The sequence below is a fragment of the Barbus barbus genome (genome assembly GCF_936440315.1).
Source record: "Barbus barbus genome assembly, chromosome: 45".
NCBI classification, from domain to species: Eukaryota; Metazoa; Chordata; class Actinopteri; order Cypriniformes; family Cyprinidae; genus Barbus; species Barbus barbus.
This window is the reverse complement of record NC_136723.1, coordinates 10,073,192-10,098,995: the sequence shown is the minus strand read 5'-3', so window position 1 is coordinate 10,098,995 and position 25,804 is coordinate 10,073,192. Positions and strand designations below refer to the sequence as shown.

Here is a 25,804-nt window from a genome sequence, read left to right as displayed (position 1 = left end):
TAGAAGAACTGAATGTGAGCTTGTAATAGTCAGTTGTAGATAAGGTAAATGTTCATTTCATGCCATATTTAAACTTCCTCCCAGTCCAAAAACTGTATTTATCAAAGCTAAGCAGCTAAAATGAATCCTTTCAAACTTCTACAACTTGGACCATCCAGTCACAGTGAAATATTAAGGAGAAAGCTGAATATATGCTGTTATTCCACCAAAATGTATAATAATGAAGGACGTTTTGAAAGTTTTAACTGTCTAGTTGTGAAGCACTGTCACTGTGAATTCTTCTGCAGGATTCATTTTAACCCTGATAATTTTATTCTAGTCAAATCATTAAATGTGACGTGACACGTCAGCATGGATTTTTATGAATCTGTCAGAATATAATGCAAAGAGGCTGATTTTTGCTTCTCACTAACGTTTTTGTAACAGTTATTACTATGCAAAGTTTGTAGGCTAAGCTTTTAGCTTGCTAACCAAAGAGCAATGTGTAAAAAAAAAAAAAAAATAGTCTTGGGCAGTATGATCGCTGTTGGGTCTTGCATGACATTGAGGGCTTTTGCTCATTTCACATGTGAAGGGTAAATGTAAGTTTTGACAGGTGCGTTAAAAAGTTTCATCCTTGTCTAGTGTCTGCGCTAATACTCCCTCTAAGTTATGAGAGCTACAAATGTCTCTTAACCTTATCATGCAAGCATTCGACGCAAGCGCCTAGTGTTGTTGTGGCCTTCAGTAGTGTGTTGTTTAGTCTTCTGTTTGTTTTCCAACTGTGAATCAATGACACAGGACAGTGTGAGCTGAGTGTACAGAGCATCTGTGGTTTAGAAAAGTCTGTAAAGTACACGCATTAGTAAAGGTTTTGGTACAAATAAAACTTGTGAAAAAGTGACATGACCCCTTTAAGTTTTAATTCTTTTCGTAGTAGGATATCCTGAGTTGCAGCTTCATAAATTCATCTCATCATTTATTGGCTGCTTTACTGGAAACATTTGCATATTCAGTTCATTTAGAGACATTACGATGGTCAGTCAATCATCAAAAAAAGTTCAAACTTACTGTCCTGGACTTGGTATAAAATGTCATAATGTTTACATTCATCACAATGTGTCAAATATACAAAAACGTAAAATTTTAAACTTGACGGTATCAGTAAATGTGCATTTCTCTGATTCCAGATGCAGTTCATGTAGATGGAGGGTCGACGCTTCCCAAGAATGAATTACGCGGCAAATCTCAAACCTTTAATCTCTCTCCAGTTGGCTATTCGATTCTTCACAGAGAGTTCTGCCCCAGTACAAACCTGTACAGGAATGAGCGGGAGGGGTGGGAGGGGCTTTACAAGATACGATGGGTGGGGTTGGGAGGGGTAAGACTCTGTTGCCCAGAGATAGAGGACACAGCGCTCATTTTGTAATTTGTCACGGTAAAAGTAATTGTACCGTCTATAACGTAACACATGGGTGTTGAGAGAGCATGAGTGCTGGAATGTGGTGGGTTTTCACACAAACACAGCTTCACTTTTTTCCCATGGAATGCGAAAGGAGGGATCAGGGAGGGATTTGGGTGGAGTTCTGTCTTTATCCGATCACCAATCAAGCATTACCTGATTTAACCATCACCAATTAGAAATTCTAACATCGGTTTCTACTATGATTTCTACTTTTTTTTATGTTATGACATTTGCAGTAGACATTCCTTGTGTATTGTCTGTATTTATTTATGATTTATCCACTGAGGACCTTTTTTTTTCTTTTGAACTCTTCCTTACGGGAGGTGTTTCAATTTATGCGTTCATATGGGTATGATTGGTTGTGTAATTCGAATTTTGAGTGACTGAATTATGAAAAAAATATATAATATAAAAATGAGGGGAAATGGACACCTATAAACTGACTGATACAGCACTAAGTATTCTCAGAAGCAGTTGTATGTCTAGTGCAATTTCTTTGTAGCTCGAACACTCATCCCCCTCCATTCGTAACGGACATAGGATCAGATATTCAAATCGTTATGCCACAAAGTCAGTTCTGTGCCCCGGGGAGGTGGGTGGGTTTTTGTGAGGGCGCATTTAGCAAAGCACTACATTTGTGATTCAGCAACATTGCATTTGGGGAAGATCTGTATTGCTTTCTGCTTGGCATGTCATTATTTTACATTTGACAGTTATATGGCTGCCTTTTCAACCTGAATGTGTAGAGTCGCCTTTGTTTTCGGGCCATCCGGGAGGAGAACAGTTGCGTGTGTGTTTGTGGGTGTGAGTGTGTGTGAATGTGAGCGAGAAACATAGGTTGCTGTCGGTAGTGTCTAGCTGTAGGTCCAGTAGCGTGACGAAAGGGAGCGCTGTTGATCAGTGCCCCGTGTACATAAAACAGGCCCTGTCCAATAGGGAAGTACACAAAGGGTGGTCCGAATATGAGGGCGATTCTATACATTGAGCATATTTACTGCATCATCCCTGCAGATTATATTTTGTTTATATGACAAAAAAAAATGAAGCGGAATTTGGGTGATTTTCAAATAAAGTGCAGCTTCCACAGAACTAGCGTGTTTGTTTATTTGTTGTGTTTGTGTGTATAATCATATTTATATCATATACATACAATGTATTACTTATTTTAATATAAATGATTTATTTCTTTATTTTTGGAGTGCATAAATTTTGTTTAAATTATCCAACAGCGGCTGAATTTCACAGTTGTTGTTTACAGAATTATACATGCAGTATAATTTATTATTTTGAGTGTATGGGAATTATTCGCCATTTATGGTTTCAATTTTTATCCAACTGCTGAATTTCACATGTGTCACTTACAGATTCATCAGCTTCCCCAGACTGTGAACTTGACTGTTTAAACTTTCTATGGATGATCTCTGTTGTAACTGGCCACCTTTCAGATTGCATCAGGTCAAAGGTCATCTCCTCGCCCATATCCGCAAGGTTGTTTGGCGGTGGGTGCAGGGGGTATGCTTTACCTATCACCCACAGCAGCTTCTGCTCCAGTGAGCCCAGATGTGTCAACCCCTTCACACAAACACAGCGCGTTAAAGCGGGTTCCAGCTTGGCTTCACTAACAAGGGCAGTGACTGTTCCCCATCCCTGCTTGTTTCATCTATATTCTAGCCCATGATGCCTGGAAAAGGCAGTGGGAAAATCACAGACGCTCTTTTTCCACAGACCTTATCTTGCTATGTGTCACTGAGAGAGCCTTTTCAAGATTTGCTGCCTTTGGCAGAGATCCTCTCTGGGTATTTTGCCTTATAATATCTCAAACATAAGCACAAAGGGCTCTTCTGAGGTGGTGTGTCATTAGTCGTGCATTCTTATCAAAAATTAATGATCGTTTATTGATGCCATCTTCACCCTTAATTTGACTAGGTGGGGTAAACACAGCTAACATTGTACTTACCGTGAAATCAGTCTGACGGCTCTCGCTGAAGTCAGGTGGGGTGGAAGTTGTTGTACTACCAGAGGTGGTCACATTGCGTTTCTTTAGAGCCCCTTCGACTTCTCTTAATGGCTGGAGGGGATACTGGGGTCTGTCGACCAGCTCTGGAAAGGAATAGGCATTATGGGCGATTAATGACAGGTATTTGATGGCCAACGTCAATGTAGTATGTGTAGCTGTTAGCTGCTGCACTCAGAGGCCACTAAGTTTAAACTGCTGAGGACATGAAGTTTTGAGCGGTAATGAAAACACAGCTGCCCTGTAATGGAATGTGTCTATAATGACAAGACTTCCGCTACTTTAGGAGCCATTTAGTGAGGGCTGAACAGTGACCGTGGTAGCATTCGGGGTCACCGAGTTAATGGTAATTAATCAGAGCTAGTCAGTTTGTAGTCTTGAAAATCAGAAGAAAATTAGCATTGTATCATTTAGACCCAGTTTCACTGAAAGGATTTAGATTAAACCAGGATTAGGCCATAGTTAAAAAAAAAAAAAAAAAAAAAATGAACATGCCTTTGAAAAAACATCACTGGTGTGCATCTTGAGACAAAACAAAGGCACTGATATACTTTAAGATAAGTTAGTGCTAATTTCTTTCAGTTGAAAAAGCTCAGAATTACATTTTAGTCTGGAACTTGGCTTAAGCCTTGTCTGTGAAACCGGGGGTTAGAGTATTTCCTATGAGCTTTTAGAATAGCCAAATAAAATAAAGGTACGGTTACATTTACTGTTGCTCTGCAAAATTTTGCGGATAAAATCCAGTACATTTCAGGAGAATCTGTCAAACTGAGTTTTGTGAGTCATGTAATTCTGACAGAATGTGATAAGATACATGTTTTGCGTTTTCAACATATTTGGCTTACAAATAAAAGTGAACACATATTTTGCTAATAATTTAAAAAATATTACTATCCAAATATTAGAAATAACAGACCTAGAATTTCCTCCACTCTTGAATTTAAGGGTGCAGCACTAGCCGAGCAACCATCATTGAGGGATTTCAGTATGTCTACTGTTATGGTGCCATCTATTGGTTATAAAATGTCAATGCAAAATAATTCTAAAACACCATGTGTTCAGTTAAGCCTTTTTTATTCTTAGACCGAACACTGCTATTATTAGGGATGTTTGGATTACCTGATGTTTCCTCAGGCCTTATTTTCATTATGTTCCTGTCCATATTGTGGGTGTCGTGGGACCCAAGGCTAGCAGATTGTGCAAGAAACTCATTGCCTGGGCTGAGGGAAACAAGATCCAAGATCTCTTCTTCTAACTTATGGACAGTGGATTCCAACACTGCGACCTTCTCGTTATATAGGGGAACCTGATATGGATGATTAGCAGCATTGTGTAATCTTTGCATCTGTAATCTTTGTACAAATAGATGCATGTAAAATAGAACCTATAACGTGACCACACCTGTTTTTTCAGCCAATGCATTTCTTTAATCTCTAGTTTACTCATGTTATCAAGGTTTTCATTTGCTCTCTGAAACATAAAGACCATTTCAGTACCACAGAACAGACGTAATATTCACAATTCAGACAATAATAAGGTGTCCACAGTACCTCGAAGGCAAGCTGAATTCCATCCTTTAAAATCTGTGCTATTTTGTGCTCAGTTTCATTGATGGCTGCAACCAGAGATCTCTGAAAATATTCTGGATTTTTTATATTAAATTATTACATTTAAACATAATTCTGTTGTCTTAAGTTAACATATACTTGAAGAATCTGCTTAATGCTAATATTCGTTTTAAAAAGAATATTTATTTTTTAGTAGTACTGTCCTGAATAAGCTGTTTCACATATTAACAGAAATTTTTATGAACTCATCCGATTTCTTTTTCTTTTTTTTTTAACTAAATTCATATATTTATTTGTCATGTAGGCTGTATGTAAAAAGCATATTTAGGGTAGTGATTAATAAAAAAAAAAGCTTTTTTTTAATTATTATTAGCATTCTGCAAGATTACTGTAAACTTAAGACCACAACTGTATATACAACTGTATTTTATATTTAAACATAATGAATATTTGTGTTCTGAGTGAAGTAGAAGAGGGGAAACACACACCTGATATCTCCTGAAAAGTCCTTTGTGTTAAGGCAATATCTTTTTCCAGTTTCTGTGTCTTTTGCTGGTCTTTAATGCTGCCCTCATTCTTATACTGTAGCCATACCTGCTGTTCTTCCTGCAGTTCCTTCACTTGCACCTGCAGCCTTGCAAGCTTACAGCGCAGCTCTGTATAAACCACACAAACACTTTTTAAAAACCTCACTAAGGCACAGCAACGTACTTTTGTGATTTATGTATCACATATAACCATAAAACAAGTCCATAAGTGACTGTACATGTTGTGGGCTACATTGCAAGTTTTCTGTAGCTGTGGCTTTGAATGCAGATCTGACTCTTGATCTGATTTTCATGAACACCCTAACACAAAGCTATCATACATGGCTTTAGGTGTGATTAGGAATATAGCTCACAAGTCATATTTAATTGTGTAATGTTCTTTTATGGTATTTTGCATCTTTTTTGAAGCTTGAAAAGTGGGAACGTTGTAAAATGCCTAAAGGGTTAGTTCTGCCAAAAATTCTAATTAAATGATCATTTACTCACCCTGGTGGTGTTGTGCCATGTACACTTCTTTCTTTTTAGGACCATAAAAAAAAGAATAAAAATACAACTTGTGCTCTTTCTATATAATGTAGTGGAAACTGAACCGCATAAAGTTTTTATTTTTATAATTTTTTTTAAAGACAGAAGTATCACTGAATGTTTGCTCAGTTTCCTGGGTGTATGTAATGGGGTTTGGTGGAAGAAAAAAAACTAAATTTCATTTATTATTTAACCAAAAAAATCCTGGTCTTCTCAGGACTGCATGTTCATGAGACAATTAGCGCTGCTGTTCACTCAGACTTACCATTATTAAGTTAGACAGTGATATTAAAATGTATCTGTATGCTTCTAAACAGTATGTTTTATTAATAAGGCATACTACTGTCTGAGTACATGAATCCACTCCTGAAATATGGCTTTAGAATATGCTGAATATAGCGTATGAGTCATATGGAATTGTTCGCGATTAATCGCATCCAAATTAAAAGTTTTTTTACATAATATATGTATGTGTACTGTGTTTATTTATTATGTATTTATAAATACACACACAGTATATATTTTGAAAATATTTACAGGTTAATATTTTTATAAATTTATATCATTATATTTTATATATAAATATATTTAATATATAAACATAACATATTTTTCTTAAATATATTCATGTATGTGTTTGTATTTATTTATATATAATAAATAAACACTGATATATTGTGTACATAACTTTTATTTTGGATGCGATTAATCGTTTGACAGCACTATTTTATATTAATTTATGGTATTTTTATTATAATTTTTCAAACTTGAAAGATTCAGTCCCCATTTATTGTAACAGAAGGTTAGAACATGAGTGTGAGTAAATGATGACAGTCATTTTTTTGAGCGAACTGTTCCCTCAAAACATTGTTGTCACTCAAGTACCTTCTAGTTCTTTCTCTTGCTTGTGTTTTAGCTCCAGATTCTCTCGAGCCGTGCACTCCACCAGCTCTTCATCTTCTCGCTGCCTTTGCTCCAGGTTCCTCTCCTGCTCCTTCATCTTTTTCTGCAGTTCACGCACATGACCTCTATGCTCTTCTCTCAGATGCTCCTGCTACAGACACATTTGAATTTAGTCTTCTTCCTTCATCATTCAGTAGGGGTTCAATGTGACCTGCCAGAATCAGACCCCCACTCTCATCATCTTCACAAACATAATGTTGGCACTTACCAGCGTCATCAGTTTTTTCTTCTTATCTTCTAGTTGGCATATTTCGTCCTCAAAATCTTGAATCTCTTCCCTTTCGACCTGAATTCTATTAGAAATAAAGATCACTCACAAGAATAGGCAAAGCAGCGAGGACAGACTATATTAAGAACCGTACTAACTGGAACTGTATGAAGGCCTCTGACAGAGATGCTGTGTCTAATGTCTTGCTCATTTTCTCTTATGCCAGGAAATGATCATCTTTAATATGAAAAATAAACAAAAACAACAGCATTTATTAAACTTTCAAAGAGACTGTGTTAAGATAGTAATCTGTGGGGGCGAGAAAGCAAACAATATAAGCCTACCTGTGAGCTGTGTTTTCTTTTTTATTCTACGAATTTATTTTTAATTTTCCGGATATGTTTACACGTTGTTAAGGAAACTAACTGCCGCTGTGAACTCGGTCAGCAGGGGGCGCCAATTAGCGCCGTACGTTTATAATTGTATTCTGAACGGTATGAAACATTTCATATCCTCAGAAAAAAAAAACTTTGTGAATTTAGTATTTTTTTCATGTCATTACATTGTTTAGAGCATAAGAAAAAAAGAAAAATAACATTTTTGAAAAATGATATTTTGTTCATGTTATATGCTATGTCCTCTGTAGAGAATTTTTAGGTTTCAGGATTTTTTTTATATCAAACTTTGTATAAGGATGATTCTCAACTATGTTACAAAAGATATGACAGAATGATTTCATATACCATTTTGCTTTATTCAATATGTGTAAAATCTCCATAAACTGGTTTTCCCATTAAACACAATGTTGCATACAGTGTATATAATTTGCATATTAATGTGCTGTTGGGACAGCATGGTGAACAAAATAAGTGTAATAATTGGCCAGGTTTTCATAATAACATCTAATATTTCATAAGAACATTGATATATAATTTATTTTCCTTTTCAATTGTTTGGTCTCCCAAAATGTGTAATAAACATGCTTTTAGTCCTGGTGTCCTCTACAGTGCATGTATGAAATGATTTCATAACAGGAAGGCGTATTTTGATTTGAAACCCCATAACATTTTCATTTTCATATCATCCAGACAAACTGTGACGTACTGTGATGTATGGTCTCAGAGAAATTCACTAAACAATATAATGTCCACTACAGAGACAAAAACTCCATAGCTGGGTCTCAGGAGGGTATATATAAAAACACTTTGGCAAAACTATGTGTGTGTGTGCGTGCTTCGTTTTTGACATTAATAATAAGAATAAGCATACATCTGAATATATTTAGCAAACAAATTGTACATTGTAATATTGTGATGTATTATTATCATGAGGCGCGTGCTTTAGGGTGTTACAGCTGAAAGTCAGGGAGGTCAGAACGACATTAAACGACTCACGTTCATGAAACAGTCTGATTCACAGGGAGTGGAGAGACCGAATGAAGGCTGTAGGTAGTGACGACGTTATAGATGAGGTTTAATTGTCATACATAGGTTGTGTATTAAAGGATGCACAGGCTTTTTTGTGCTGTCATCGAGAGGACATTTAATGACATGATGTATGTATGGCACGTGCGTGTGACAGAATTAAAAGTTTATGAGAGTGACAGAGCGTGACCACGCCTTTATGAGCGCACACAGGGGATTTGTGTCAAAACGTAGTGAACCTCCTACCTAGATAGCATTTTGTGGATATCTTTCGGAAGTTCATCAACAGCATTTTTAGCTCTTACTGTGCACGCGAGTTCGTGGAGTGGAGCAGCCCACACCGACCCACCGCCTCACGTTTAAAGCTGGAGATTCAAATAATTTGGTTCAAATCAGCAAGTGTCTGGCAGATGGATTATTACACTCCTCTGGTGTTTCAGATGTTACAGTAACAGTGTTGGAAAATAACGCGGTCTAGTAGCAGCCACGCGAGCAAGACTCAGGTAAACGTTTGTTTGTCAGTTGTTTTGTTTTACCTTAATAGATACTGTTTTACCTTTTAAGGCTTTAACTTCACTTAACAATTTCCCTGCAGTGAGTTGGAAGTGAGTTGCTCTGCCAGGGATGGGCTCATTTCACGTTTTCACGTCTGGAGTTTTGTGTTTTTATCTCTGGAGCCACTGCGATTTTTTCTCATTTCCTGTTTCCTTAATCTGTTAATTCTTGTAAAGCTATTTAGAGAAAGAATGCAGAGTATTTATTTACATCCCGATCAGACCGTGATTAGTTAAATGGGTTCTGTGTGAAAGGCCATTTTATTCCACAGTAGCATTGCTAAAACCAATCTTAAAATACATAATAGAAGCATTGTCTTTAAGATATGCCCCCCCCCCCCCCAAAAAAAAATTAAAAAAATAAAAAAATCAGCAAACAAACACTGAATGAGGTTGTTCCACTTGATAAGGTTGAAGGTTCAAAGGCTGTACATGGCACACGATTTACATTATGAAGGATGAAAAGAAAAACCCTTAAACATTCTCTTAGTCACTGAAAAAAGTCAGATGCTTAAAACCCTGTAAAATGGTTTGTAACACAGTAAAACTGCACACCTATAATAAGTGAACCAAAACCAGGTGGCAACTCTTTGTTATGGTACATGCCTCAAAGGGATGTGGAATAGGCAAATGGTTAACATGTATTATTCATGTTTACTGTGTCTGGATGAGACTAGTTCTTCTCTATTTTGGTAATGGCGTATCCCTTGAAAAGTTATGATTTACAGATCCCGCCTCAGGTGATCATCCCAACTATGTTTTCTCAGAACTACGGGACACTTAAATGCTTTACTGTGTCATTTTGAAATCTGATTTGTACTGAGAGAAATTATTTAGCAGTGTTTATTCGAGGGAAGAAAAAAAAAGTAAATATTTAAAAATACAGTTACTTAAGAATCTAAAGAATCAACAAGGAAAGTGCTTGTCTGATATGTTTTGTTTGTTTGTGTGTGTGTGTGTGTTTGTGTGAGTAAACCCACGCAGAGGTATTTTTCATGGAAATGACTCAATCAAGAACATGACTCTGGAACAGATTTCCAAGATAGGAAAGTAACAACAAACTTCCGCTCTTGCTGGAATGTATCATAGCTTTATCTAGACACCAGATATGCCCATGCAAGAGATAGGAACTTATTGCTGTTCTTTTTTATGATAATTTCACCATTAAATGTAGCCAGAATACACACAATTATGCAAGCCAAATTAATCTGACAGGCCAGAAATCGGATGTTACAATATGCAAAGGAAGGAATTAATAAATAAAATAAGAAAAATAAATAAATTTCACATTTTTTATTTATGAAAAAAAAGTCTGGTAAAAGACATTTGTGTGTAAAGGAATTTTTCTCTTTGGAAACTATTTATTAGAATATTATTTATTAATTTTAAATAGTTTATTCTTAAAAGTCACAGTGGCAATGAGAAGAAATGTTTCTTTTATTATTGTACAAAGCTCTTTTACAAAATATTTTGTTAGATTTTTTTCCGCATTTATTCTATTTGTTATATTACCTTATCCAAACAAGTGGAATTCTGCCAATGGTCATTCCATCCAAAAATATCATTATTCCAGTTCTTTAAATGGTTTATTCTTATTTTTTTCCATGGGTTTCTAAACTGTTTTTTTAGAAAAAGAGACTGTTCAAATTGATACCATTTGTGTGCTGCCATCTAATTTGAGTTAAGTGTAATTTGATTTAGGAATAAAAGAGTCTTTGACTGTGCTCTTTGCTCTGAGAAGCAGCCAGTACCATATCCTCTGATAGTCATCTGACAATGCCATGTCACATGTCCTGTGTTGAGCACATACTGTATGGACCGAAGCTGATATAGAGAAACAATATGTCATTTCAAATGTTTAAGGAAGCGCAGATGATGCTCAAAGTTGAAGTCTTGAAAGCCCGGCTCACAAATTCATTAGAAACAATTAGGATCATGTGATGCCTTAATGGTCAGAAGAATTCACAGGGAAGCCAAGCTCATACTGTGTTTTTTACATTTTTTTATTGAAACTCCTTCTGTCTGTCTGGTGCAGGTGCTTCTCTGATGTTCTCCATGATCTGATGCAGTGACGTATCAAGCATCAGCTTTCAAGTTACCCCCAGCGATGCTCTTGACACTTTCAGTGAACCAGAAATCAGAAGTCAGAGGCGATCTGAGACTCATCTGTTAGCATCACCTACCCTGAAGCCATTCATCATGATTGACCTGAGTTATCTGACAGAGGAAGAGCAAGAGATGATCCTGGCAGTGCTGAAGAGAGATGCAGAGCTTAAGACTTCGGAAGAACAGAGGGTCAAGTGAGTTTAGTGGAAAGGTTCCTTGGTGGATGAAGAAAATAAATAAATTAATTTGCCCTAATCATGTAATCTGGCGTAACTAGTTAGTAAAGCAATAGTCCACTTATTACTAATGGGCCATTCACGCAGAATGCGTTTTTGCATTCCATATTTCCACTTTTCTGTTGTTTTTTATGTAAACAGATGGACATATTTTACCACTGGAGAACACTGGGATCCATATAAACCTCTAAACCATTTACTCACAATGTATAGGCCAGGAGTAGGCAACGTCGGTCCTGGAGTGCCGCTGTCCTGTAGAGTTTAGCTCCAACCCTAATCAAACACACCTGAACAAGCTAATCAAGGTCTTCAGAATTACTAGGGCTACAGGCAGGTGAGGTTTTTTCAGCGTTGGAGCTAAACTCTGCAGGACATCGGCACTCCAGGACCGACGTTGCCTACCCCTGATATAGGCTATAAAAACAGAGACAATGTTGTAAACATCTTCTTTTATGTTCCACGGAATGTCACACAGGTTTGGAACAACATGAGGATGAGAAAATTATAACAGAATTTTCACTTTTGGATGAACTATCCATTTAAACTAATGCAGTTATGTCTTGATGTTTTAAATAATTGTACATCTTTATTTGCCTTCTCCTTTTTTATTTGTTTACTGAATTGATTAACCCAAAAAAGTTCACTGGTCTGTTCCAATATATTAATAAATAGTAATAAAACAGTAATAATAATAATAATAATAATAATAATTGGGGGGCAGTCGTGGCTTAAGGGTCAGAGATTTGGACTTGTAACCTGAAGGTCACAAGTTCGAGTCTCAGGTTCACAGGAATTGTCGGTGGGGGGGAGTGAATAACTAGGGCTCTCTTCCACCCTCAATACCATGACTGAGGTGAGACCATTGAGCAAGGCACCAAACCCCCAACTGCAGCAATATTGCTGCTCACTGCTCCGGGTGTGTGTTCATGGTGTGTGTGTTCACTACTGTGTGTGCACTTGGATGGGTCAAATGCAGAGCACAAATTCCGGGTATTCCCAGGCTACATTAAATATGGGTTACAGGTTTGAGGTTGTGTTAGTTGCCATTTAATGTCCAACATAATATTTGGGTCCTGAAAAAAAAGAAAGAAAACAGCTTCAGTTCTCACAGTTAAACAGTCCAGAGTAACAGTTTGCAGTTTAGACAATGTCTGGGATTTGTCCGTTTGGATGTCACTGCTTACACTCATTCTGTAATGTTGGGACATCAGGATGTTTTTCTGTTCCATTTAAATATATGTGTGTGTATGTATTTACTTATTTATTTATAAATTTGTTGTCCAGGCAGCTTCGTAAGACTGAGCGAGACAGAAGCAGGCTGAAGTACTTGACTGGGGAGTGGTTTTATGAGACAAAGAATCACAGACATAGAGACAGGATCCATGGCTCCGACATCATCAGAGCGTCCATGAGACAGAAGAAACCCGTGACGATATGTGAGTGTTGCCAGCTGACAAAATCAGATAGAGAACAGGCTCTGTTCATGTCTCTCATTATTTCCATTGCATGTACCCCGTCCCTGATTAGCACCTGAATTCAGTGTTTACATCACAATTTTTTCTTTTATTTTTGCTATATAGATCACATTTTTACCTTTAATGAAAAGTCACCCATAAATCAAAGCATTTATCAAATCATATATCTCATGTAGTTCCATTTAGATGTTTTTAGATGTGTTGTTGTCTCTGTTAATGCGTGTTTGAGCATTAGAAATGTCTCGTATTGCAGTGGAACTCTCTCAAAGATGGTCTGAGAAATCCAGTTGTGTTTATGGTGAGAAGAAAGATGTGTACATCCCTCCAGAGCTTTTAGGACTCATTGAGGATCCGTCCACGGAATCACACAATGAGAGGTGAGCTTTTGGTGTTAAGTACATTTATGATTCAAACATTCCAGTACAGTTTCATCTGATTGAAACGTGGTGCAGCACATGCTGAAATATTGTTGATTTTTCTTGTTTTTGTCATACCTGGGATCATGTGAAATCTTGTAGAATGCAGTGTGATCACATGTTTATACAAATGTTTGTAATTTACGTAATTAAGTATACTGGTCATTATGATACCAGGTACAAAAAATTTAAATGATGCATAATTAGATGGTTGTGTTCATGCAACTATTTTTCATGCCTATTTAGGTGACATAAGACACAACCAAAGAAAAACAAAACACTTTATAACAACTATTAGGTCTTTATATAAACACATACCATGTTAGTGTGTTGGGTTTTGGGGTCGGAAAGATTTTGAAGTCCCTGTGAAAGAAGTCTCTTATGTTCACCCAGGGTGCTTTTTTTTTTAAAACATTATATTTTGAAATAATATTTCAGTTTATAATAACTGCTTTCTATTTTAATATGTTTTAAGATTCTATTTATATTTGTGATAGCAAATCTGGATTTTCAGCAGCTGTTATTATTTAGAATGTTTGGAAAATATCTTTAAAAATCACAGATATCTGAGTGAGTATGTGTGCGTTTTATTTATTTACACAGCAAATTCATGCAACATTTTCTATGTAAAATAATTAGAAATACCTTGAACACAAACTCAAAATTGCATTTCTGTTATCAGTACCAAGCACATGCCATTGTTTTACTTGATTAAAGGATATTATGGCAGCTCTGCCTTTTCAACACCAGCACTGCATCCGCCCATTAGCCTGGCTGGATTGATCATGTTTTCATCAACAGCCTTAATTCTGTGGACACTAGCTTTTAAAGCTCTCTTATCACAGTTCATGTAGAACAATATGAAAAGAAACATAATCTGTCTTCCAGTTTATGCATACTTGTTTGTGAAATGTTTGTGAATTTGGTAGAGATTCAGGAGTGAACCTGTACTCTAAGTCTAAAATAATCTGTAGGGCAAACCTTTCCCATGTGTCCCATGTTTTCCCAGACATTGGTGAAGGGAATCTGGAGCCAGTAAGCTACTTCAAGGGCAGATTTCACGTGCTGCTGTTTTTCCCTCGGTCTGACACATGTAATGGCATTATACTGTCACATCGCAGCATGGAAACTTAGTGCTTGCTGAATCTTGTGACTTTCCAGGGGCTTCAGGACCAGCACCATGCATTGATGATTGAATATATTGATTGCGTAATGCTGAACTGTTCTCATTGCTCAATGCACAACGATTTCAGTGGCCTGTTGGTTTTTATCATGTTGGTGAATGGTGATCATTTAATTCATCAAAAAAGTTTATACAAATCTATATTACCATTTCACCTCCATACAGGGTGCATGATGAGTTGCCGGAAGCCCAGGGGGAAAGGCAGAGACCTCAAATCAAGGTACACTACACAAAATCCAGTTACTAAGATCATTTTGTTGAATTTTCTTTTTTCTTCCTGATGCATTTTTATGATTCCATTAAATTTATAATGTAGCCAAGGAAGAATCCATTCAATAGTGTGCGATCGCAGAGAGATGAAGCCAGACTTATCAATGGGGTGAAAGATGCTGACCAGACACCTGCTGAGGGTGAGAATTATCTGTTCAATTTATCCTCAAATTGATTTTTATACACGCCATAGAGTATGTTACTGTATAAAAATGGTTCAATTTATTGTTATAAGAAATGGTGACAAAGATTCAGGCATTACGGGACTAAAATTTACTTTAAAATGTTATGTATGTATTTAAATTATAAAATGTTTATAACTTCATTAATCTGTTTGCAAATTTTACAAATTATATGGTGATTCATACTATTTACTAAAAAACTACTTTTTATAGTATTTCATAGTGATGTTGTGTTGATTATCTAATAAAAATCACTAAGTAATTCACAACTGATCAATTTATTGTGGTGTTATTTTAGGATTATCTGTATATTATTATTATTATAAAAATATATATTTATAAATATATAAAAGTATTTATATTTTGAATTAGATTGTCTTTTTATATTTTCAGTTTTCATTTAAATTTGATTACTTTTTATGTGTTTTTGTCAGTTTTATTTATTTTTTTATTTATCCATACAGTTTTATTTATTTTATATTTTGGTTTTAGTAATTTTAGTATTTAAACTTATTTTATTTCAGTTAGTTGCCAAGGCAACATTTTAAGTTTTTTTTAACTTAAACTTTTTCATCTAATTATTACATTTTATTTTGTTTTAGCTTTAATTACTGAAAATATTTTTCATTAGTTTTAGTTTTAGCTAACAATAACAACACTGAATTACTGTTTTTAATGTAGAGTTTTCTGTTAGAACTACAGCTGTATACCAGCTCTCAGCTTTTGACAGATGATCTCTATGAAACACATGTGATTACCACAGATTTATTTGTGTGATGATTTTGATACTGTTCAGTCCAGTAATAGACGAGGTAACAGATGTGCTGTGTTATAATGGAGTGGATGTTCTGAGGAGCAAAGAGTCAGAACATATTTCTTGCAAGAACAGTACGTTTGTTTGACTGATCCCCATTGCGAACAGCATGTTTACCTCTTCTGGTCTATGGTGTTGGCTTGACATGATCTGTGCTCTGGGTGTAATAACTGAATGCTGTCTGCATGCATATCTGTTCAACCTTTTTTGGTCACTGTAACTTGTATAATGCAATGCTACATTTGCATTATATGTTGGCAACAAAACATTTTGGCCTCCAGTTTTTGATTATGAAAGTATCAAAAGCTTCTTTGAGGTCATGCGGGAACAAAATAGAAATGAAGCAACAGGTGCGGCTTTTAGTGTTATTAAAATACATGTGAAAAAGTGCCATTCCTTGAAATGGTCTGGCCAAAGTATTTCTGCTGAAAGTTGAACCTGTTGTAGTGGTCAGAGTAACAGGGCTTTATGAGGCTGCCAAACTTTAAGAAGATTATACTGAGAAATATGTCGTTCTAAGTAGTTAAGCTGCCACACATGACCAGTCTGTACCTCAGACATAGATGGTACATTTTTTGATGGGCTTTTATTAAGGCTAGTGTTATTGTTATGGTTGCAAAGGTTAATATTAAAGTTGTGAATATTTGGAATAGGCCACAAATGCATACACTGTAAAAGTGAAAACATCATTATTGATTATTCTGCTGAACTATATAGGCCAGTACTTGATATGATATCAATATATCTATTATTCCTGACTAGAAGACATACCATTATATGCCTAGGTTGCTTGCGAGCTTTTATCCCATTCATTCCAATGCTTTACCATTGAGATTTCATCAATTAACAGAGACTGTACTGGTGTTACAAGAACAGAACTGTTAATTGAAATGCAAAATGAATTCATCATAAAACATGAACTCACATTTTTGTGCATGTATGTGTCTTGCTTCTCCTTTTACTGCTTCATTACCCAAATATTTGGTTATTTTTCAGAGACTTTCCTTCCAGCTGAGAACTACACACTCCATCACACTACTGTAAACATAGACAACACTGACACCCATATAGTCACACAATGCAAACCTGTGCCAAAAAAAAGATTGCTCCTGTATTCCTGCAAGAACTTTTCCCTGGACACTGCCATCAGTGACAATGGAGTTAAACAGGCCATGACCCCTGCTCCCAGAGGCATCCTAAAGCACAACATTTCCAGCTGTAGCTCTGCTGACTCCCTGCATCTCCACATTCCTACCAGTGACGACAGTAGCAGCATCAGTCAGTCTTCAGCTACAGTCAGCCCCATCAGTCCTGAAACTCCCATCAGCCCTCCTCTTTCTCCCTGCTCAGTGCACACTGCGTCAGGGTGGTTAGATAGGAAACAGGTCCGCTTCTCCTCTGTTGTTGCGCCTATAGAGAGAGTGAAAGGAGAGCACAGTGTGCTGGAAGAAGACTGGAGTCCTCTGTTGGAACAGGATAGAAGCAATATCACAGACAATGGTAACATGGCTGTATCCACGAAAAGTTCTCAAAAGGATAGTTCACCCTGGAAGTGAAAAATTATTTTACGCACTATCATGTTGTTCCAAACATGTATTCGGCCTTCTTTCTTCTGAGAAAACCAAAATAAGATATTTTGGACTCCCTTTAATAAACAACATTGGACCCCATTGACATTCATTGTATGGACAAAAAAAAGAAAACAAAGACATTCTTCAAAATATATTCTATGTTCCACAGAAGAAAAAGTAACAGGTTTGGAATGACATGTGGGTGAATAAATGATGACCAATTTTGAGTTTCAATTTTCAATCTGGTTGAACTATCCCATTTAAGCAGGCAATTAGCATAGCGTCTCAGGCTTGTCCAATTTCTGTGGTCTACAAAGTTACACACAGTAGTCTGAAGTACCTTAAAAATCGTAAGTGTCCCAATGTGGTGAGCACTGAACCTGTAAGAGAGGTTGAGGGAAAGACAGGTAGATGGGTTGTCCAACCAGATAGTGAGAAATGCTTGTTCCAAAACCATTTTGGCAAGACATCCTGAACCTTAACAATATAATCAAACCCAAGAAATATGTTTAAGTAAGATAATCACCTGCCAAAAAAATCTATCAACCTATATTTCAGCAGTTAACATGCTAACACATCAATACACCCTCATACTAACTGCATGTGCGTGCATACAATAAACATACAGCACATGGCTTCTGGTGAATGTTGATTAATCTACAAATGGTGATTAGTAAATAAGAACTGCAAGAAATGACTACTATCTGGGTGTTTACTGCAATTTTAAAGTGTAATTTTATAATCTGATCTCAGGAATTATGGTCAGATTTATGTCATTTAATGTAGTATTGTTTTGGAAGTCATTATTCCCTCTCAAAGTATTATTCAGTATCACTTGCATGCAAAAAATAAACTTTAAAACTTGTGATTGTCTTCACTGCAGGTCATCACGAGGTTTATGGTGAGCCTCAGCCCTCTCAGGTGTCCAACTTCCACGGCTCTACTGAAGTAGCAGGTAAGGCCATTGGGTTAAGTGCAGAGGGCCAGACTGATAACGTTACAGTGGAAGAGGGTCGTTCATTTTCTAAGGTACTTGAATGGTTTGGGAGAGGCTCTCGAGATGGAAAGCAGAAGGAGTCACCAGTTAAGAAAGAGACGAATGAAGAGGAACCAAAAGATCATGAAAGCCCAGTAGCCAAGTCAGAAGATTCAGTGCCTCCGGTTTTACAGCCAACGACCAAGCCACCACGAAATCAACGTAGGGGGCTTTTTGCATTGTTTTCGAGAGCAGAGAAAAAAGACAAGAGTCTTGAGGTTCAAGCATCTGACCAAGAAGAGATAAGTCAAGATAAAACAGAAAGTTCAGAATATAAAACATCTTGTACGTTGAGGTCAGAAGACGATAATATACTTCCACAGACCTTTGTTCCTATAAACAACAAGACTGCAGAAATACTGCAGGAAAAAACAGACAAACCAATATGCGAATATCCTCCTCAAAGAGAGACGTTTGACCAAGGTGAAATATCACCAAGAAGACTGGCCAACCTAAAGTCATTCTGGGAAAAGGGGAACAAAGGACCTAAAATACTGAGCATCAAAAGAGAAGACGAGGTAGAAGAAAGTGAGACATCTCAGCTTAATGAGAATTATAACGATGCTGTGGACCGAAAGTTGTCAGATTCCAGCGTCAGCCCATCTAAACCCAAACCCAATGATCCAAACCCAAATCCAGTTGATGTAGAATCTACATTGTGTGAGATTTCTCCAATCTCACCTAGAAGAACATCCAATGGTGTTGATATATCAGCCATATCCTCACGTGAAGATGAGAAACCTTCTAGTTTAGAGAGCAATAGGGCCTCAGAAGTTTCAAGCAGTGAACTACAAACTCTCACAGTAAAAATGAATGCCAAATTGTCACCCAATTCATTGCTAAAACACAAAGATAAATCTCTGGGCAATGAGCAACAGGAAGAGTCAATCCCCGAGGACATATCTGACTTGAAGAAGGAAATGTCCACCTTCAAAATGTCCCTAAGTCAACATGAGGATAAAGTTTCGATTAATGATCTCAAGTCGTTTTGGGAGAAAGAAAAAAGTGGCCTTAGAGTAATTGTAGGCTCACCAATGTGCTCAGCTAGTGTTAAAGATCCATCCCCAGAGTCATCTCCAAAACGTTCTTCGTTCGAACTTTCTGAACCTCAGTTTGACATCAGGTCAACCAGCCCAAGTTCCCCAGGCAGAATGAGTTTCAAAAAGGCTGGACTGACACAAAAAGAGAAGATGGAACAGACCGAGGAAAAACAAAGAAGTCCAAGTACAGTGCCATTACAAGACCTTCAAGATATCAGAGGTAGGGTACCTTACATCACCCAGAATATTTCTCATTTCAAACAGTCTATTTCAGACGAACACTCAAAGCCAAGTCCACCATCATCTCCCCTCAGAAGTCTCCCTGCAAAAGGTCAACATGATGAGCCACAGTCCACTGACATTTACCACCCAAAAGACCAAGATCAAACCAGAACTCCCAGCCCATTACTGCAGTCTAAAGTACCTTGTAGAGATTCATATCCAAACAAAGAATCCAGGAAGGATCCCTTAGGTTCTCCCCTAAGAACCTTTGCGATAGATATCAATCCCGCCAACAAGAGTCTGTGCACTGTAAGGGTTAATCCAGGGCAAACCAGGTCATGCATCTCTCCTAAACACCACAGGAAGACATCAGATGGAGGCTGTGATGTAAGACCCATCATGCCCAAAGAACGAAAGTTGTCAGCGGACTCTCTGACCTGGTTTTATATTCCCCTGAGTTTACAGTATTACCTGGGCGTACCTAAACAGGCAGTCTTAGATGAAAGAAAACAGGCTAAGGTGCAGGCAGGTGAAACTTTTGAGCAGGTGAACCAAGGCAGAATGAGCAATGAGAGCTCCCCTTCTCAACACTCCCTGCTTGAATCAGAGGAGATCACCTTTGACTCCTCTGGGAGCTCCACACCTGAAGCCTGGTCAATCTCACACGCCAGTTCTTACTGTGAGCTCACCTCTCCATTTTGGTTCAGTCTAGTTTCCGTAGAAAATAATTTGATTGGTGCTGTGATTCTTGTGGAAGCAGGGTTTATGTCCTTAAAACAATTGCTCAGCGTGACCTGAGAAACATGTCCTACTTGATACTTTGATCTAGTAAGTTGCTCAGCTTTGTAGACATGATAAAATTACCTCTTGTTCTACAGGTTTATAACTATTTAAGCCCTGCCTCTACGTGTTTCTATAATGATCTAATTCAGATTTTTTTTCTATTTGAAATCATGAAACCTTTTTTGTTTTTTTGTCATTTTTACAATTCTTGGTAAGTTTCATTTTATAACATGGTGTTTGAAATATTTTTTACAGTTACAGTCAAATGAACACAAGTACCTCTGACACTGAAAAAGCTTACAATCATTAAAGTCTTTATTATATTGTTTTAATTTAATACATTTTATATTTCATAATTATTATTATTATTAATTGTTATATTTCAAATCTATACCTAATATTAAATTATTTGTCTATATTGAATTAATGAGCTTTTTTGGTCACTCTTATGTTATTTTTAAAATGACATACATTGTACATTATAATAATTACATATACATTTAAAATCCCCTGAAATCAGAAAGCTAATGGATGGAAATGCCACCTTAAATCAGTGCTTCAAATCAGATATTCAGTACTAATAGTTGTATATAATGAATCGGTAGACTTCTGTTTTTGTATGGTTTGCTGATTCTTTCTTGATATGGGCTGTGACAGGGGACAGTGAGGATGAGAGTCCTGTGAAAGCTGCCCTGGAACGAGCTAATGCCAGACCCATCTCTATTTCCAAGAGTCTAGAAGACCTGGCATCCACACCTTTACGTAAGTTTCCTTTATCTTTCTTGCCCTAAGTTTTGTTGACTTTAAGACCTAATTTAAAGTAAAGTCAAAATGTTTTGGTCTTTGAGGATCATGACTATTACAGAGACCTTTCTCAGTTCTGTAGGAGTGACAGTCTCTTTTGCCCTCTGCTGGACATTTGTTCACAACTCCCAATGCCTCTAGTGTAATCGAAAGATAGTATACCCAGGTTTCTCAAGAATGTTTTATGCTGTACAGCATTTCACAAAGATTTGTTATATAATTAATCCATTTTTGTTTAAATCTTTATTTAACAATACTTTGTCATCTGAACCAAGAAGAGAGATGGAAGACAGACCCAAGGAGTGATGTTGGGCTGAGTATGGAAAATGGTAAATATTTGTATTTTTAATAAATATATTATTAATAATAAATCAGTAATAAAGTAAATACATGTCAATTTGTAAATACATTTCATAATAATTTTAAATGTTTTTGACATCAGCCTCTGCTATAGCTTATTAACTAATGTTCAAATACATTTTCATTATTACATCAAGAGCAGAAGGTAAGCCCCTGACATTAAATTAGCATCAAGGACATTAAACCTCCTTTTCATAATTGACCCTTGGTCTTTCATGTATATTTTATTTCTTGAAATTGCTAAGGGAATGCATTAACTGATACATTAAAATTTGATGTGCACATGGATTACTTGCAGCTATTAAAGTGGTTTGCATTCCGTATCACCCGGATCATGCATCTAATGGTGAGGTAGATGGAGTAACTAAATCAATTATCTATATAAAATATAAGATGTGCTCTTCAAAATCTCAGAACTCTTCAGAATTATTTCTACTAAAACTAACTCACATTTCTATTAAAACTAACTATCTTGATCCAGAATGAGCATCCACCAAATGACTGTTTCCTTTGTCTCAGTATCTGCAGTCACTTCCAACACCAAAACATCCTTCTCCGACCCAGAACAGGTGAAGATGATGAGTTTGTCAGTGCCTGCATTCATGCAACAAGAGGTAAAATACAAACCAAAACCCATTAGCTTCTTAAATGCTGATGTTGAATAACACTGGATTAGTTCTAAAATGTCTTATTTTTATGATTGACCTTATCACTGCCTATATCTAAACACCACCATTTACTGCCTTTATTAACCGGCATACAAGCTAACAATCTCCTGTTGTTTGTGCATGTGACTAATAGATGGATTTCAGAAACAGTGACTGTGCATCAGTGAGCAGTTTCCAAAATGACAGACTGAGAACATGCAACACTCCTTCTAATTTTAGCACTTGCTCTGAAGTGGCCTCCATGTCCTCTGTATGTGACCCCAACACAACCCAATGATTCTAACTAATTTTGCTCTAATATAATGCAAATGCACGTATTAAGCAATTTTTTGCACACGTTTATAACATGCAATAATGAAAAGGTTTCTGTATAGATCTGTGTCTTTGTGTGGGGTATTTGTAGGTCACTGGCAGTGTAATGAGCATCTACAGTAGTGAGTTTGGTAATGTGGAGGTCAAAGGCACAATCCAGTTCGCCATTCACTACGTGCAAAAACTGGCAGAGTTCCACATCTTTGTTGTGCAGTGCAAGGACCTCGCCGTGGCGGATGTTAAGAGGAACCGATCTGATCCGTAAGTGAAATTATATTTGTCATCAGAAGAATATAGCTTCTCTCAAGATAGATAAACATTAATATATGTGCTTTGTTTGATTGAACTTCAGGTATGTGAAATGTTACTTGTTACCTGACAAAGTAAAATATGGAAAGAAAAAAACATGCGTGAGGAAGAAGACTTTGGATCCAACTTATAATGAAATACTACGGGTATGAGAATGATAAACTTCTTGAGATATGTTTTGATATGAATTTGATGATCAAAGTTGTCTTTTCCATGCAGTTTAAGATTCCAATGGAGATGTTGAAAACCCAGAAGCTGAACACCTCTGTGTGGCACAACGACACATTTGGGCGTAACATGTTTCTTGGAGAGGTTGAGCTCGATTTGGCCGAATGGGATTTCAGTAACACTCAGATGAATGAATATTTACTCAAAGGAAGGGTAAGATATCAATAGTCATGTCTATTTGGTTTAAATACCTTGTTAGGATAGTCTTTAACTGGTGGCCCACTGATCAAATCTGTTTGTAGGTTAATATTGCTGAAGATATGTACAGCAAACATTTTTCTAAAGTGCTTTTCTTGAGAAGTCTGTGAAAATCCTGTTTGTTACTAAAGGATAATGAATTCCACTAAAGCATGTCTTTCTTTATCAACCCAGGTCCAGGTTCCCACCAGCCCAAAACATTCTGTCGGTAGCGGGGAAATGAGTGCAGAGATTAAAGTCGCTCTGCGTTTTGTCCCACAGACCTCTCACAGTAAGATGCTGACACCTTGTATTTCAGTCATTCTTGAGAAGTGGGACAAAACATGGTGCAAAATTGAAAAAATAAAACCCTGTACTCAGACAAATGAAACTACATTTATGTATACAACCTCCCAAGTTTTTACTTTTTGGGCTGTGCAATATAATTTCAATTTTAGTTCTAACAGCATTCAAGATGTTTTTAACATTTCAAAACACATTCTCTTGTTAGCAGACAGATTACACTTTCACTTGTGACCAACAATTCCTCAACAAATGTAAAAAAAAAATTAATGAAATATTATCAAAATGTTCCTCTGACGGAGGTGACACATCTGACGGTGGTGAGGTGACGAAAACCTGGATTTGTAGTCTTTTTAACTATCAAATACATTGAATCAGTCAATTACTGTATTAAAACAAACACAACAAACAATGAGTATGTTATTGTTTATAAAGCTTTTATTCAAGAGTCACATTTAAGTATTTTGAAATATCATTGGAACACAAAATCTTATGGTGGTGACATCTATATCTATATATTGATAAAACTATAAAACTGAGCCTTCTGACAGTGATGTACTCTGCAGAGGAGGACTGAGGTAAGGGGGTCTTTTAGAGTGACAGCTGCCCCTGATATTCCCTGATTTTATTACATTACATAGAATGTCTGACGATGTTGACAAAAAGTGGGGACACAACTTTGAAACCTTATGAAACATGCATGTGTCATTTTTATCCATTTTATAGCATATGAATGATTGAACCCTTCTCTGTGGACACAGTTTTAGATGTAGTGAGGAGACAATAAGTGTCATAGATTTCACAAAATAATGATAAAATTAAATTGAAGGGGATAATTGTGTTAAATACATTCTATTATTAATCCCCATAACATTTACAATTGTATATATATATATATATATATATATATATATATATATATATATATTTAAACCTGATAGCAGTTACAATTGCTGGACATATTTTGTCCCGTGTCTCAAGAATGACTGATTTGACTAAAATATGTTTTTAGAAGCATCTTCCTTTCTGATAACATGCTAATTCTGTAGGTCACAAGAACAAGGGGAATGGTGAGGTGCAAATATGGGTGAAAGAATGCAAGAATCTGCCTATTACTAGAGGTGTTGTCATTGACCCCTTTGTCAAATGGTATTTATTGCTGTTTTATTGGATATATTTGTAGATATGTTGGATCATTTAATGTGGGATGCCCATCACGTGTGAATTTGGTCTTTTCAGCACAGTCCTCCCAGAGACCAGCCGGAAAAGCCGTCAGAAGACCAGAGTGTTGAAGAGAGCATCAAACCCAGTGTTTAACCACACCATGGTGTATGATGGTTTCGGGCAAGAGGACCTCAAAGAGGCCTGCGTGGAGCTTACTGTGTGGGATCACGACAGACTCAACAACCACTTCATTGGGGGTATTAGGCTGGGTCCAGGAACAGGTAATTGAAAGAGAAATTACAACCATACTTAAAAAAAGTGTAAAATTGTACAAACTGATTGTCAGTATTGTTGCAGGTAAAAGTTATGGCACTGAAGTGAACTGGATGGACTCTAATATTGCTGAAGCAGCCCTGTGGGAGAGAATGATGCAATCTCTGAATGAATGGGTGGAAGATATTTTACCTTTGAGAATGATGGTCATGGCAAGAATGTCTAGATAGTAAGAAACTGAGGCATGAAAAATGATTGTGAACATGAAGAATCCAGTGTGTAGAAAGACAATGTTAAATATATAGGAGCTAACTTGATGGTTTCTTGGCATTTTTGTTGAGGAAGACAAAGAGAATTAAAAAAATAATATGCTTGTTATTGTAAAGTATGTGGATTAAATGCCTTAAAATCTTTAAATTTGCAGCAAATGGATCGTTTGTTTATTGTCTTGAGAGAGTATCCTAAGACGTTGATTTTAATAAACTTGAAACTTTTATAAACTGGCATCACTTTTATATGTAAAATTATGTATATCCAGTAGCCTAATAAATAACCGTTTTTTTTTTTAAAGGAACTATAGACTGACAACGGATTTAAAAAAAAAAAACACCCAATTGTTGCTCC

General features: G+C 36.6%; 3 protein-coding genes across 19 annotated transcripts in view; 2 read left to right on the top strand and 1 right to left on the bottom strand.

Annotated features, from left to right (window-relative positions):
* LOC306864202 (phosphatidylinositol-binding clathrin assembly protein-like) overlaps positions 1-2,531 on the top strand; it is a 49,584-nt gene extending 47,053 nt beyond the window's left edge. For all 14 annotated transcript variants that reach the window (XM_079408012.1, XM_079408017.1, XM_079408020.1 and 11 more), the window contains one exon: positions 1,170-2,531. In XM_079408012.1, coding sequence (XP_079264138.1) covers positions 1,170-1,184 — 15 coding nt within the window. In that variant the 3' untranslated portion in view covers positions 1,185-2,531. The remainder of the gene's footprint in view (positions 1-1,169) is intronic.
* Positions 2,527-7,644, bottom strand: LOC306864203 (coiled-coil domain-containing protein 83-like). Of its 2 annotated transcripts, none has more exons than XM_079408026.1 (10): positions 7,615-7,644; positions 7,429-7,507; positions 7,271-7,355; positions 6,985-7,153; positions 5,515-5,682; positions 5,009-5,100; positions 4,860-4,928; positions 4,578-4,764; positions 3,402-3,544; positions 2,527-3,016 (listed from the first exon to the last, which is right to left on the bottom strand). In XM_079408026.1, the coding sequence occupies exons 2-10, from the start codon at positions 7,479-7,481 to the stop codon at positions 2,765-2,767; spliced, it is 1,218 nt and encodes a 405-aa protein (XP_079264152.1). In that variant the 5' UTR covers positions 7,482-7,507; positions 7,615-7,644; the 3' UTR covers positions 2,527-2,764. The 2 variants fall into 2 exon arrangements, with proteins under 2 accessions (XP_079264152.1, XP_079264153.1); XM_079408027.1 differs by having other exon boundaries at positions 7,271-7,348.
* Positions 7,645-8,680: 1,036 nt separating this feature from the next.
* On the top strand, positions 8,681-25,685 carry LOC306863747 (synaptotagmin-like protein 2). 3 transcript variants are annotated; one of them, XM_079407282.1, is made up of 19 exons: positions 8,907-9,197; positions 11,284-11,548; positions 12,875-13,026; positions 13,319-13,442; positions 14,830-14,884; positions 14,981-15,074; positions 16,927-17,430; positions 18,385-18,456; positions 21,240-21,344; positions 21,662-21,715; positions 22,266-22,360; positions 22,548-22,664; positions 22,818-22,987; positions 23,079-23,181; positions 23,255-23,416; positions 23,636-23,732; positions 24,793-24,892; positions 24,983-25,188; positions 25,265-25,685. In XM_079407282.1, the coding sequence occupies exons 2-19, from the start codon at positions 11,448-11,450 to the stop codon at positions 25,408-25,410; spliced, it is 2,457 nt and encodes an 818-aa protein (XP_079263408.1). In that variant the 5' UTR covers positions 8,907-9,197; positions 11,284-11,447; the 3' UTR covers positions 25,411-25,685. The 3 variants fall into 3 exon arrangements, with proteins under 3 accessions (XP_079263407.1, XP_079263408.1, XP_079263406.1); XM_079407280.1 differs by having other exon boundaries at positions 8,947-9,197; positions 18,385-19,797; XM_079407281.1 differs by lacking the exon at positions 16,927-17,430 and having other exon boundaries at positions 8,681-9,197; positions 18,385-19,797.
* The last annotated feature ends 119 nt before the right edge of the window (positions 25,686-25,804 follow it).

Coding starts and splice junctions, on each gene's coding strand:
- LOC306863747 (XM_079407280.1), top strand. CDS start 11,448: ATGATTGACCTGAGTTATCTGACAGAGGAAGAGCAAGAGATGATCCTG. Junction 19,798..21,239: donor AGACCTTCAAGATATCAGAG/GTAGGGTACCTT, acceptor GGGCTGTGACAG/GGGACAGTGAGGATGAGAGT. Junction 22,665..22,817: donor AAGTGGCCTCCATGTCCTCT/GTATGTGACCCC, acceptor GGGTATTTGTAG/GTCACTGGCAGTGTAATGAG.
- LOC306864203 (XM_079408026.1), bottom strand. CDS start 7,481: ATGAGCAAGACATTAGACACAGCATCTCTGTCAGAGGCCTTCATACAG. Junction 7,154..7,270: donor AGAAAAAACTGATGACGCTG/GTAAGTGCCAAC, acceptor ATGTGTCTGTAG/CAGGAGCATCTGAGAGAAGA. Junction 4,765..4,859: donor TGCATTGGCTGAAAAAACAG/GTGTGGTCACGT, acceptor CATCCATATCAG/GTTCCCCTATATAACGAGAA.